We start from the raw sequence: 15,144 nt of genomic DNA, 5'->3' as shown, positions 1-15,144 counted from the left end.
GCTGAGCTGGATCCCTGCTGCATCCTCCCGGCCAAGGGCATGTCATCCTAACCAGTCTCTAGTAAAACCTGAAGTCTAGGCCAAGTAAAAGCAGAAGTTAGAAAAGCATGGGCTCGAAGTCTTCCTTGGGGACCAAAGTAAACTAAACATAGTTGAGTCACTCCTCCCTTATGATGGGGAATAGGTCCAAGCCACATTCTGAGGAATCAGGTGGGTCACCTCCAAGGGAGGGCCATCAGCCAGCCCCTCTTCACAGACCAGGCCAGTTCTGCCCACCTCGTTGGTTATCTCCATCTCTAGTAGATGCTAGAGCTTCTGAATATTCATTGGACCCCACATTTCAATAATGGGCAGCCCCTATATGTGAAGTCTTTTAAGTGATAAGCAGATTGAGTAAGGGCCTGGCACACGTGAGGCAGGCTGACCTCCCCCACTTTTTTTTTTTTTTTAAAGATTTTATTTATTTATTTGACAGACAGAGATCCCAAGTAGGCAGAGAGGCAGGCAGAGAGAGAGGAGGAAGCAGGCTCCCTGCTGAGCAGAGAGCCCGATGCGGGGCTCCACTCCGGTCTTGATCCCAGGACACTAGGATCATGACCTGAGCCAAAAGGCAGAGGCTTTAACCCATTGAGCCACCCAGGCGCCCCCTCCCCGACTCTTTTGATTCCCTCCAGCAACCCTAGCCATGGCCGCTTTTGATCCTGCACACAACCGGTGGGCAGACAGATGGTCTCAGGCCCAGCTCCTTTTAGCTCTATTCAACCTCCTTGCTCCCCAGGATGAGACACTTCATTTCCCAAGTTTTAAGAATCTAAAGCTCAGGAATGGTAACAAGGTGAGAGAAGAGAGAGGAAGTGGGAGCCCCCTCTTGGGCCTTCGGAGAGCTCTACACTGGGTTGCTGGACTTGCGGCTGTTTATAAAACGCGTTTTGATACCCGATCAACTATAGTTCTTTGTATACGATGCCTCTGGAGGTCCTCAGATTTCAGGATGGAGAGTGGGACGGGCCATACCTCCATAAACACAGCAACGGAACTTGCCTTGGATAAATACTTATGGAAGAAAGGAAAGTATCAACCGCACAGCACAGGAGGCACTCAGACACATCTATCAGTGTCCCAAACGTAGAGAACTCACATGGACTCCTAACAGCCAGACAGTGCTGCTAAATAAAAGAGAATCCACCCCATCCTGAAAACAGGAAAGTAAACGTGCTATTCAGCCAGCTATATGGGCTTGTTGCCATGCTTCAGGAAAAATTAGGTGCTTGTCTTAGAGGGAGAGGACCCTAGTCCATAATCCATTTACAGCCATAAATGAGGTAGATCACATCCTCCTAAAGAGGACTGCTTAACAACACAGGTACTGAACCCCAGTTCCAGAGGCTCTTCATTTAAATACAGTTAGGGAATGATGGGCCTCCCGCCCTTCCCTCCTCTTTAAACTATGCTAAATGGTTTGGCCTTTTAAGAGGGTAGTTTACTTCTATATTGTCCATGATATCCAATTTTAATTGTTTTCAATTCTTATTACTAACTTCCAAGTACCCAAAACATCACAGCAGGAGGGCATTTCCCCATGAAATAATTATTAGTAGTCATAATTACAGATAGGCTTGTAATAAAATTCCATATGGAATGTGTTTTCATTTAAGTTGTATTTTACTAACTAGCTAGATCCCCCAAAACTGGTCTGAGAACTCTGTAAAGGATGTCTTGAATGAAAAGGGATTGCTTAGAACAATAAGGTACATGGGTGTTGCTTCCTGTGAGAAACTAGGGTTAATCCTGAAATTAATCCCTCAAATAGCAACTAGCAATGCTGAAAGCAAAAAAAAACCTGAAAGGTCATGAACATGCATGATGCCGAATGTGGTAGTAAAGCCAGGCCACGAAGTAGATAGACTTTCCCTTTGGAAGCCAGATGAACCAACTGTGCCAGGAACCTGCCTCTGGGCTCATCAGCTGTGTGACGCTGGGAGGGTCCCTTCACCCTGAGCCCTCCCATGGCTCTTCTGTAAAAAGGAGGAAACCAGGCTTTCGCATTGCCTGAGCAGAGCTACGAAGTGCCTCACCCGGGAGAGAGCACATGACAGGGACTCGATGAAGGGTGGTTGTTAGATGTCCTGTGGTGAGCGTGAGAATAACGTCCCACCGGCTTGGAGGCAGACGTGAATGTTCTGGAACACGGCAGTTCTAGAATGGGCCGTGAAGGCAGGGAAGGAAAGACCAGGCAGGTAAGAACAAGTTGGGGAAGGAGGCACGAACTCCAACTCCAGAGCCAAGCTGAGAATGCCCGCAGAGCCCTGGCACACACGAGCCAACACTAAGCCAAATGGCCCACAGACTTCAGAGTGAGCTTTTGCTGCAACAAAAAACTTTGGATCATTTCGAGAGTCTCCCGTGAGGCGCCAATATGCTGCAGTACCTTCCCGACTCTGCTACCGAGAGGCTTCCTCCCAGACAAAGTATGAACATGCTCAAGCCGGCTAGCAGCTGGAAAAACCAGAGTCAATCAAATTGACCTTGAGAAACACAAGAAGGTGGTATTTAATCATGTGCCAGAGTAAGTCCCAGCGCAGAGATGGGGTGAGGGCCTGAAGGAAGCCAGCCCCAGCACGCGCCGACGATGGGGTAGTGAGGGCAGCTCGACGTGGATCACAAAGGCAGGTTCGCACACACTTGACACTATGGTGATGGTGCAATGATTCGAAATGGCTTTTGGTACCACATTTGAGCTTCCGTAATCGTAATCTAGGGGGATGAGAAAATGGTATAATGGTGCTCACAGGGAACAAGCAAACAGATGAGATATGTTAAAGAGATTAGTCTACAACCTACAAAATTTGATTTAAATGTCTAAATTGCCATGCGAACATTAGTTTTGTTTTTGTTTCCATTTCCTTAACTCATGTATCTGGCAGTGAATATTTTGGAGTGACTCTTTCTCTGAGAGCACTGCTGGCCAGATGACGTCAAGTGACTGAGACTACAGAAGGAAAGCAGGCAAGGATGTATGTGTCATCGGAAAGTGACTCCTAGAGACCCAAGTACGGCTTCAAATGCAAGAAAGAGAAACTAAACGCTGTGTCTTTATGCTCCTACCACTCAACCTTCTTTGTCAGAGGTGAGGAAACAGAGAAACAAAACAGATTGAAAGGTTTGCTGAGGCCCCACAGGTAAACAAGGGAACACCCAGGGCCTCCTGCCTCTTTGCCTCAAACAAGGGTTATAAAGTGTTTAATACAGATGTACCTGTGCTTATATATAAAGAAGAAAGAAGATAATTTTTTAAATGCATAAACATTTGTGTTTTAGTATTACCTTCCAAGACTGCCTTAAATATTCATATCATGGTACAACATGGTTCTTAGGATATCATTAGGGCCACTGAATTCCATTCTTCCCAATTTAAGTATAACATTATATGGGCAAAATGTTACAGGTTTGACACTGTTGCTAGATAACTCTTGTCTTCCACGTTAACAGTGGGGATAGAAACCGCTACGATCCCCCTAGATGACAACTGGGAAGCTGCTAATAAAACTGTAAATACAAACACGCTTAAAATCAATGGGGCCACTGCTAAGACTCTGCCCTGTGTCACTCATGAAAGCATATTTGAAGAATGCTCACCGTCTCAAAGTTTATACCCAATTTGTGGTGAAAATATAGAGACTGAGCTTTAAGAAAGCATCACTTGGAATAGCAAAACAATGCCAACAACCTAAAGGTCCACTGAAAGGGAAACTGCTCAGATAAGTTGGAGCATAAGCACATGATGGAGATTATACAGCAGCCAAAAACGAGGTGGACCTACATGACTGATTAGAAAAGATCTCCAAATGGTATTAAGTGGAAAAAAAATCGAAGTATGTAACAACATGTGTATGTCTGCTAGGAGATAAAAGAAATGGTTAATAATATTTACCTTCTAAGAAAAGGACTGGAAGGGAGTTTGCTTTTTATTTTCTACCTTCACGAGCCTGTGTCAAGATTCAGACCCTATGTTACCATCTGTTCACCTTCTACGTCTCTGAAGGTGATTACTACATCACCTAACACAGGCGATTAAGCCTTAAAGAGATACTAAGACCAGCAGAAGAAAATAGGCCCCATATTTTTTTTTATTTAACTGAAAATAAAGAACCCAGAGAACTAAAGACAAGGGCTTATTTGAAATATATACTGAATTGGAAATATTTCATTTGAAATATACAATAAAAAAGCAGAACAAATCTTCCTTTTCTTAACTTTGATCACTTTTTAGCTTAGAACACCAGACATTCTCCTAAAGGAATCATGGTCTGTCTCTTCCAATGGCAAGAAATCTTCCACAGTGTTCAGAAAATGAAGACATCTTTAATTTAAAAAAAAAAAAAAAAAAAAAAAAAAGGAGCAGGTGTGCCTGGGTGGCACATCTGACTCTTGGTATTGGTGTAGATTGTGATCTCAGGGTCCTGAGATCGAGTCCCCCTGTCGGGTTCTGTATTCAGTGTGGGGCTTTAGATTCTCTCTGACCCTTGCTCTACCCCTCGTGCTCCTGCTCTCTCTCTCTCTCTTTCTAATAAATAAATAAATAAATCTTAAAAAAAAAAAAAGTAAGAAAACAAAGACAGCCTTGGGAAGGATTGTCAGACATGCTCTATGCTCTGCTCCCAGCCACTGGAGGGTCTCCTCCATATCCCCCTCTTCCTCCCAGGGCCGTTCACACAGCCCATTCCCTCTGCCCAGTCTGACCCTCTCTGTCCTCCCCCAGGTGTTTCCTGAGATCTTAGCTCAGTTACTTCCTTCTTCCTTCTCAGAGACTCCAAACTCCCCCAGCTCCAGGCCTTATCACCATTTTTGGAGTACTAGGTACTAGGTCCTAGGTAGGTACTAGGTAGGTACTAGGAAGGTACTAGGTAGGTACTAGGAAGGACCTAGTACCTAGTAACACCATTCCAAGTTCACATTGATGTTTCTGTGTCTTTGGTTAAACCTGATTTCTGCTCTGGGATGAAAGCTGTACAGAGACAGTATATCCCCCAGTACCTATGACAGGGTTCACATCGTAAACATGTGAATAAATGACAAGCAAATAAATGAACATGGTATATACTTCACGCCAAAGCCCAGCGACCATTCTACAAAAGTGACTGACCCGGGCCACTCTCTAGATCAGTAGATCAGACCCCCTGCTGTCGCCTTCCTCACTGGCTCTGAGGCCATAGGGACACCCCCGCAGCACCTCTGTCACCTCCACCTCTGCCATCTGGCTCTAGCCACACAGGATTCCGTGCTGATCCTGAATCCTCCAGGCACACTCCTACTTCTGTGCCTCGGCACATGCTGTTCCCACCGCTTAGAAACCATTTCCCCGGACACTGGCATGGCTTGCTACTTTACTTCGGCCCAGTCTCATATGAAATGCCACGACTTCAGAGGGTTCTCTGCTAAGTACCCCAAGTAAAATAGCCCACGTTGTAACTGTTCATCCCTCTCTGCTTTACCACACTTCACTGCATTTATAACAACCCGGCAGTATGTTAAATAATCCCTTACAGTCCATTTCCCCATACGTAGGAAGTAAAGCCCAAGGGAGGGCGGGGATTTTGTTCTGTCTGATATGCCATGTCCTCAGCCTCAAGAGGACCTCAGGCCCTCAATAAATGTTTGTGCACAGACGTACCAGCACCAACACCCACACAGAGAGAGAGAAGTGAAAAGTAAAAAACAGAGATGGTGTTAAAGCCCACCGCTTCCTAATCCTAAAAACCATAAGCATAACAAACTCTCAGCTGCATGCATGGGCATTAACCACATTTTATTTTCTTAATAAATGAGCTGAATGAGTAAACATTCTCAAGCCTCTGACTAATAAAGCAGATGACATTGACAATGAACCATAAACAATGTGTGGATAACAGGCCTGTTGGTCCTTTCATTCATAAAATAAACAAAATGAGTATGACTTTAAAAATAAAGAAAACGTTATTCCAAGAGCAATAAACTTTATGCACTGCACTAAAACCTCCATGTGTTTATCCCAGCATGTGTATCTGACAATTAAAAAAAAAAATGGTCAGGGGTTTACTTACCCATTCTCCTAAAATCCGCGACACAGCTTCATTGGCCCTTGTCATATTCCTACAGGCAAGGATCACGTGGGCACCATGGAGGGCAAAAGACTTGGCAGTTTCAAACCCTACAGTTTAGAGGAAAGTCAACATTAGAAAACATAATGCAAAACATTGACTCAGCTGAACGGCCTTTACTGAGCACCGCACACACTACCAAAGGGGCTCTCAGCCAGAGGCAATCTGTCCCCTGATAGACAGGTGCAAATGTCTAGAGACATTTTCAGTGGTCACACCTGGGGACAGGGTGCTACTAGCATCTAGTGTGTGAGGGTCAGGGGTGCAAAATATACCTTACAAAGCACAAGACAATCCCCACAAGAAAGAATCATATGGCAATAAATGTCAACACTGTTGAGGTTGAGAAAACCTAGCCCAAGAACACACCATCCCCAACGGTGTAGGAAAAAACCACAGAAGAGCCCACAGCACAGTCTGCCATATATAACCACTGCCTGATGAGCAGATCTGTGTTAAATATAAAGACTAAGGGGGGGAGCCTGGGTGGCTCAGGGGGGGTAAGCCTCTGCCTTCGGCTCAGGTCATGATCTCAGGGTCCTGGGATCCAGCCCTGCATTGGGCTCTCTGCTCAGCAGGGAGCCTGCTTCCTCCTCTCTCTCTGCCTGCCTCTCTGCCTACTTGTGATCTCTGTCAAATAAATAAATAAAATCTTTAAAAATATATATATATATATATACACACACATAATATAAAGACTAAGGACATTTAAGGACTCAGATATGGCCACTGCCCTTCAAGAGCTCATAGTCTAATAAGAAAAAACTGGCCTGAAAAGGAAAATAAATATACAACCTATTTACTATGCTCTGGGTGATGTGCTCTGTGCTGTGCTACACGTATCCCACAACGGTGGCCACCTGCTCCCACTGGGAGCAATGAGAAGAGCTGGACGAAACCTACACACATGCACACACATAGCCTTGAAGGCATCAGAGGGACATTTTAAGTAAGGATTTGGTGGGGGGGGGGGGGGGGGGGGGGGGGGCGGAGGCGCACTGGAAAAGCAGAAAAAACAAGAGAGATGAGCCGGCTTTGGCGTCCCCAGTGCAAGTATTCCTCAAAAATAAAGGTGAACAAATTTTTTTTTTTTTAAGATTTTATTTATTTGACAGATAGATCACAAGTAGGCAGAGAAGCAGGCAGAGAGAGAGGAGGAAGCAGGCTCCCTGCCGAGCAGAGAGCCCAATGCAGGGCTAGAGCCCAATGCAGGGCTGGATCCCAGGACCCTGAGATCATGACCTGAGCCGAAGGCAGAAGCTTAACCCACTGAGCCATCCAGGTGCCCCAAGGTGAACAAATTTTTAAATAAACCAAACCAGACAAACAAAAAGCTAGGAGGCTATGTCACCAGCTATGGGCAGAAGTGAACTAGGGGAGAGATTCAAGGATGCTCTTCAAACAGGAGGAAAAATCAGGAGGTGCAGAAAGTAACAAAGTAATACAAATATTAAGTTTAGGGTAAAATCGAAATGATAACAATAGTAGTTTGTAAGTAAGTTTTGGAAAACAGAGCAGAATTACTCTGGTGATAATAACAGTGCATAATCTAGGAAAAATTCTATATTTAAAGAAAAGCCTCAAAATGAAAACTCTGCATCTGTTTTTTTTAACAGAAAGGCTACCAAACATTTAAGAAAATAAAAACATCGATCTTCCAAAAATTCTTCCACATAATAGAGAAAGAGTAAGTTGTTAACCATCTGTCTTCAGCTCAGGTCATGATCCCAGGGTCCTGGGATCTAGCTCCCCATTGGGCTCTCTGCTCAGCAGGAAACCTGCTTCTCCCTCTCCCACCTTCCCACTTATGTTCCCTCTCTTGCCGTGTGTCAAATAAATAAATAAAATCTTAAAAAAAATAGAAGAAAAACCCAACATCTTATAAGCCTAAAAACTCTTTAGTCATGAGACAAGTGTAAATCAAAGATAAAATGAGATGAAAAAATTTAAAAGATACAATGTGATACTATTACATAACCATTACTACAATGGTTAAAATTGTTTCAAAAACTGTTTTTTCAGATGACCAGACCAAATGTTGGCCAAGATGTGGAACAACCAGAACTCTAATGAAATCTAATTTGAGAGCCCGAACCCCCCCATCACTGTTCTAAGGCACATCTTCTCTTGTAAACTGTGCGGGAGACCACACGGAGTACACCCAAACACATGAATCAGTCCTACTAGAGGGAGCAGCAATGCAATTCCGCCAAAGCCACGTCCAATGACCACAGACAACTATTTCCAAGATACTGTTTGCATGTACGAAAAATCAGAGTACCATTATGTTACTGAGATTGCCACGTGAAAGAGTCTAGCAAAATTCATTCCCTCCTATCTTCCATCTATCTAATCTTCATGGAGGCCAGTCTATTTTATAAACGAGCTCTCAGGGGAAGCCAGCACAGCACAGTGTGAAACTCAAAGTCAGGAGTCTGACACCGATGACCCCAGCTCTAGCTAATTATAAGCGGTGAGTTACGCCTTTAACCCATCAGAAACCCAGAGACCCTTTCTTAAAATGTGGAGTAACCAGTAAACACTAGGAGCCCAATAGAACAATAGTAGGTGGAAAACAAGTGTTAATTCCCATTCTTTCCAAAATCTTTGGTGTAAAGCCTGTGTCTCCTATCTGACTCGTATGACCTATCAGATACAGCACACGCGGTATGACTAAAAACGAACACTCTCTCCTCGATCTGCTCCCAGCAGCAGCCCAAGAGTTGACTAGCTTTAACATCAACCAGAATTTAAGGAAATGACCCACAACAGCCACCATTCTGTTTGTGTGGATACTGGGTCCAGAACGCATGTGAACTTCACTATTGAGTTGACTTATTTTTCAGATGATGCCAAGTTCTATATACCAAGATATTCACTTATCATTATGTAAGGACAACATCCTATACTTGAATCTGATTCTAATATGATGCCCAAAGGATTTCAAGTCTAAAATACTTAACATCTATATCGGTTTGCAACCTCCCTGGTGTATGTAGTGAAAGTTCATTGAAGCCGGTATCTTTGAGTCACGGAGCAAGAAGACAATAACCTAAAGTTTACTAATTTTGATCTGTGATGCCAATTACACCACTTACCACCATTGGCAAGAAGCATGTACATCATTTGGGGAAAAGAGAAAGAAGTAAAACACCAGGTTTTGTAGCCCAGCTGTTCCAAAACTGGATGGGGGCAGGCATAGGGCAAAATCTTGCTAACTGATGTGCTACATCAATCAGACTAATGAAATGCTGACAGCCATATGGAAGGAATGCGAAGTGACCAAAAATGACTTCCCCTGCACTCCCACAAGATCTTGTTGAGATGGTGGACTCTGCGTCCCTGTGAAATGTCCAGGTCGGAGCAATTATCAGGAATATTTTTCATCATATTTTCATTAGAGAGTATTAAAAAAAAATGATTATGGGAAAGACGGCAGACACAATGCTTGGTCTTTCACAAGCAACCATATTTTTAAGGGACCAAGAGGACACTGAGACAATGCAGGGCCTGGCTGACCCCAGGCTTCATTTACCAGTTTAACTACAAACTCCTTAGAATGTGGGCCTTTTTGATCCCTCTGTCCCAGGGGATGAAGGAACACCCAGTAGGATTCAACAAACACATGCCAAAGGAAAGAATGGTTCTTAGAGTTGTTAATAGGCTACAACTCCAGACTGCTGCAAAACAATCCAAGTCGTGTCAAACAACACTGACAGCCCTCTGGTAACAAGGAACGAACAACACTGATAGCCCTTTCTAAAATAATGAATAAATACTAAGATCCTGCAAAAATGGGGCTCACCATGGTTTTTAATGACGCTACCTAGAAATCTGTGGGGAAGAGTATGCCCGTTTCCTATCAAAGTTTATCTTCCCAAACACACCTGTTTAAGTCATGCCATCTCAGTCGACAAAATGACATACGGCAAAGGGCTTTTTATTAAGGAAAGGAAGGCAGGCGCCCAACGTGATGACAGTGGCGGGCCGCAGCCGCAAGTCGGCAGCCTCTCGGTTTCACCGAGTCCCCGGCTGCTGCTGGAGCTCACTCCCTCTACCCGAGTCGTGTAAAATGACGCTCTGGCTCTTGGGTCTTTCCTTAGCTGAGCAATGCATTCCATGCTGCGGGTCTCCTTTTAAAAACTGTGAGCGCAGCTCCATTTTCTTATCTTTTACAAGTGCCTTTGGAGCCCAAACCAAAGCGTGGATATTTCAAAAGATGAAGGTGGAGCAGGAAGGACAATGCACGCTCACAGTAACCGTAGCTCCGGAGTGTGCGGTTTTGTGGGGGAAAAGAAAAGAGAGGAAACGAAACGAAACGAAACGAAACGAAAAGAAAAGAAAGAGAAAAGAAAGTTTAATAATGCTACCTACTGCTAAAGTCTTGGAAAAGCTCCTGAGAATAGCATCCCTCATGCTCCTAATTCCACGGCTGATGACCAGTTTAATTAGCTAAATGTAGCAGTGCTGAGCCAATTCCGCAGAGTGCCAAAGTTTGTGCAAATAATAAAAGCAATGGTTTACTAAATTTAATAACCTGATTCATCTTATAAAAAATTAACTTTATGACAATGTTTAAATTGAACCGGCTTAACTGCATGGAGGTGGCGACTGCGTTCAGAAGAATATTTAAAGCTAATAATACAAAGAAAATAGAAGACATTCTAAAACAACGGGAGCATCTGCTTCCTAGCACTTGTTACGTCTGATCCGATCAGGAAGATTAAGTGGCCACCAAGGTTTAATATCTCGCTGTCGGGTTTTAAGCTTTGCATAGAAACATTAAAGTACCATAAAAGGGAAAACATAGCCCCCCCCAAAAAAATGTTAAATATCCACTTTTCTCACACAAGCTTTCATTCTCGAGAACGCAGGTTACAGACCGGTGACCACGGGATGAATCAAACCCACGGCCTGCTCTGTTCGGCTCACACGCTGCTCCGTCCGTCCTTCCCCCTTCGCGTCCCGCCCTCTCTCCCTCCCTTCCTTCCTCACAGGAACTGGTGACCAGCATTAGAAACCCAGATGACCCATCTGAGGGCAGACGTCCAACACCTCTGAAAAAGCATACAAGTGGCCACACCGGGCCCCCACCCCACTGCCACCACCGGCTAGAGTCAGGGTCTGCGGCCTCCTGTCCACCACAGTCACCACCCACACTGCTGACTTCACCGGCCAGACCACTGCAGGCACCTGATGCTGAGACACCCACTAAACACGTGACATTCACACTAGAAACAATGCTCCAGCCTTGCCACAAAACCGCCACAATCAGAATTTTCACATCCGGATGGCCACACCTCAAAAAATGTGTCATGCTGACCTGCTCAAGATTTGACTAAAACCCTGTCAAGCCCCACTCGGTCAAGCATGAGATCAGGACGCCAGCTACCCCACGGAAGGCCTGGCGGCCGCGCTCTGCCCTACACAAGGAAACGCAGGGGGACGACCCACAGGAACCGGGATATATGTGGTACACGTTTTAAAACCCACCTTCTTGGCATTTCCCAAATGCCACTGAGCAGTAGCAGAAACTGTGGGCAGGAGCTATGCTATGACCAGAGGACACAAAAAAGAAAGGCTGGGGGCACGGCAAGACAAGAGCATGGACTGGTGAGGGGCCCGCGCAATGGAAGACCAGGCAACCGGACGGGAGACAAAGGCCAAGTGGGACAAGCGGAAACCGTGGACCACGGCAGGCAGCAGGGAGGAGCGCCGTGAACGACAGCGACGGCTCTCCGCGTTCTAACTCCACAACCACATGGCAGACCGCGACACATATTAGATCGCTATAATCGTTACTAGTCTGTCTATTTAAGATGCCTCTGGTGGTCCTGCAGAAGGTGGCTGAGCTGAAGACACTGAAGCCGTGGGACCAGCCGAGGGAATGGGTGCCCTCTGAGGCCGAACAGCTCAGAGAAAAATGAGAAAATAATTTGGGAAGCAAACCTCTCCAGAGCCTGATGACTGCCTGAGTCTCAGTCTGAGGGGGCACCCCAAGTCTCCAAAGACGCCAGCCTGGCCACACGGGAGGCTCGCCACTGAGCCTGGCCACACGAGAGGCCGGCCACTGAGCCTGGCCACACGAGAGGCCAGCCACTGGTCGGCTGACCCAGGCACTGACTACAAAAGAGGACTGGGTTTGCGTGTGGTGGTGGAGGGGGCAGAAGGAGCAGGTGACCGCTGCTGGTGAGACTCACCGGCAGGACGGATAGGTGGGGACAGAGTCACAGATTCCACAGGCACAAAAGGACATCGGGGTGGGAACCGAATCCCAACAAAGCTCCCAATCGAGTAGGAGCTAAGAACAAGGCCAGTTCTTTCCCTGGTGCTAGGAAGGCTCCTTCTGGTTTGAGTTTTTTAATTTTCTCCATATTGTGGATTTACTTGGGCAGTGTCCCCATTTACTGTAAATTATGGTTTTAATTATCATTTTTATTAAGATGCCCAAAGGAGTTGGGGCTTACAACACCCATAATTTCTAATGGGTTGTTATTATTAATTTATAATTGAGAAATGCTGGAGAAAAATGTTACTTGTAACTGCACACAATTAAAAGGCCAGGAAGATGGTGATCCCCACCCCCCAACACACCACTCAAGCAATCTTGAGGAAGGAATCAACAAGTTGTGGAACATTCCAGCACCAGCCAACTCCCCCTGCCTAGAGCTCTACCATCAGGTACAGAACAAGAAGAGAAGCCTATCTTTCATCCTGAGTTAAATTTGGGGAAAATTCAAATTTGGGGACAATTTTCACGTTAATAAACCATGGCGTTCAGCATTTGCCAGATCCTCCCTCTAAGGACAAGGACCATACTTCCTAAACCCATCTGATTCACCTAAATGAAGTTACAGTGACTCAGTGTTGACTGTGACACTGACATCGAATGCTCTGAGGGTGTCTCCGGTGAAGTTGGAGGATACACATTGGCCACCACTGCAAGGTCAACACCACAAGTGCCAGGACCGGATAGCCCACACCGCTGGTTCTGTGGCTGCCTGACCTGCCTGATCGAGCGCGTTTACCTTCCACGCCGTTTCAGTTCTATAGCTCTGAGTTCCAAAGAGTCAGAAATCACACTCCTTCCATCCTCACTGCAACTGCCAGCTCTTAATAAATTACAAGACCTATTCAGGCCTCTCTAGAGGAAAGTAAGTCATAACCAACCCTGCTTTTAAATGTGTGTCTTTTACACAGCTGGCAACAAGTCCCACACAGAGGCTCCCAAACACCCCTCACAAGATCAACAGGCCTCAAATATAAATATCTACCAAAGAAAGACACCAATTCGAGAGATGGGGATCCAGAAGTAGGGAACAGCCCATTCACGTGGGCTATCTTCTTGATATATGGCCAGCCGTTTGGGGCAGTACAATGCTAAGGCCAGAACTTTTCTAAAACTAAACAATCAATTCTGAGTGACTACCTGGGATCTCTCAGGAGGCAAGACGGACCCCAGGCTGCCTACTTGTGGTGCTGCTGGCTGGCTAAGGAAGCTCTCATCCGACCTGCCAGTGACAGTGCGTCCAATTCCCGTGTGTTAGCAATCACAGAGAGAAAAGTGCCCAAAGAGATTGCAATTAACATGGCCCTAGGCAGCCCAGTGAAGACAGACTTAGTAAGGGCACCTCAACGGAGCAGGGTCCGTGCAGGTCAGGGTGCCAGCACACCAGGCCACCACATGTATTAATGGTGGGGGGAGCAAGAGAGTGGCATACAAAGTGACTCAACATCTTTGGGGGCAACTGGGCTATCTCCACCCAAGTGTATATGGCCGCACCCTTTCACCCAGTTCTTCCCCATCCAGAAACGAGTCCTACAGATATACCCGCCCATGTGAGCCAACACGCGACAGGAGCGTTCAACAAGCATCACTTGCAATAGCCAAAAAACGGGAACCCATCCAGACGTCCCCTCTGTTAAGGGAAGTACATGGCGCATCCAGAGCCAAGGGCCATGCTGTCATCCAGCAGAATCAGGTGACCCGAGAGGGAAAGACAAGGAAACATCTCCTGTTCCATTACGAAGAAAAAAAGAAATCAAAGCACAGGACGGCATGCGCAGGTGATCCCCTCGGTGGCATATGAAGGGAAGGCGGGTGTGTGTCTACGTATGTGCTAACACTGGCCCCCTGAGCGCGTGAGCGATCGCTTGGGGGCTGGGAAAACTCACCTGCGTATGCCCACACAGATGCTACTTCCATTTTTAGCACACACGTGTAGAGCATAAGAGTAAGACGCTACAAGGGAATGACAGAATGGATCTAACTGATCATTTATAGGCCTTCACAAATTTTAACAGAGAAAGAGAAAGACAAGTGAGAAAGGAAAGAGAACAGGCCTACTGTATTTTCTGAGCATGCCGGTTTTTAGAGATGGACCAAAGAAGGTGGCGAGGAGGACGTGGGAGTGCCACCACATGGGGGCTGCCGTGCCAGGGGCTTCAGGGATACGTGCTCTTCACAGCAACGCTCCGACACGTCACTGTCAGCATCGCACCACTGAGAAAACTAGCAGCCCAGAGGCATGGGCACTCACAAGATCAAAGGACAAATAGGAGGTGCAGTGGCCTGAGTCCAGGGCAGGTGAGTTCAAGCCCCACACTTGCAGGAGCCCCCGAGGGCAGGAAAAATCCAGTTGGGAACACCACTCACCTGCCCAACTGCTGACTGTTCTGTATCTTGTTCCACCGACCGATGGAATCTGATGTGTGTTCTTTATGTCTCTTGTGACATATGTTTCCATGTTTGGCATTTGTATGATGTAAGCCAAACCTTACTAAGCTGTCGTCCTTCTGAGAGAAATGGTCCCCACACCACAGCCTACCAACAACACCCATTTCTTTTCGGTGTCATCTTGTCAAGGCAAAGGACCTAGGCCTCTTCAGCTACTTGATTATGTAAACGTACTTACTTAATGGAATCTGTCCCCAAACTGTGATGCATTATCAAATTACCTTCGCTCTTATTTAATATTTCATCGCAGGGCTCAGAATTAATACCATC

At 45.9% G+C, this 15,144-nt stretch overlaps 1 protein-coding gene across 9 annotated transcripts in view; it reads right to left on the bottom strand.

The window, feature by feature from the left end:
* WWOX (WW domain containing oxidoreductase) overlaps nucleotides 1-15,144 on the bottom strand; it is a 955,527-nt gene that overhangs the window by 900,925 nt on the left and 39,458 nt on the right. For all 9 annotated transcript variants that reach the window (XM_059382580.1, XM_059382581.1, XM_059382578.1 and 6 more), the window contains exon 5: nucleotides 6,081-6,187. In XM_059382580.1, the coding sequence (XP_059238563.1) occupies nucleotides 6,081-6,187 (107 nt within the window). The remainder of the gene's footprint in view (nucleotides 1-6,080; nucleotides 6,188-15,144) is intronic.

The sequence above is a fragment of the Mustela nigripes genome, chromosome 17 (genome assembly GCF_022355385.1).
Source record: "Mustela nigripes isolate SB6536 chromosome 17, MUSNIG.SB6536, whole genome shotgun sequence".
NCBI lineage: Eukaryota > Metazoa > Chordata > Mammalia > Carnivora > Mustelidae > Mustela > Mustela nigripes.
Note: the sequence above shows the minus strand (reverse complement) of the source record. Positions and strands in the feature narration are given on the sequence as shown.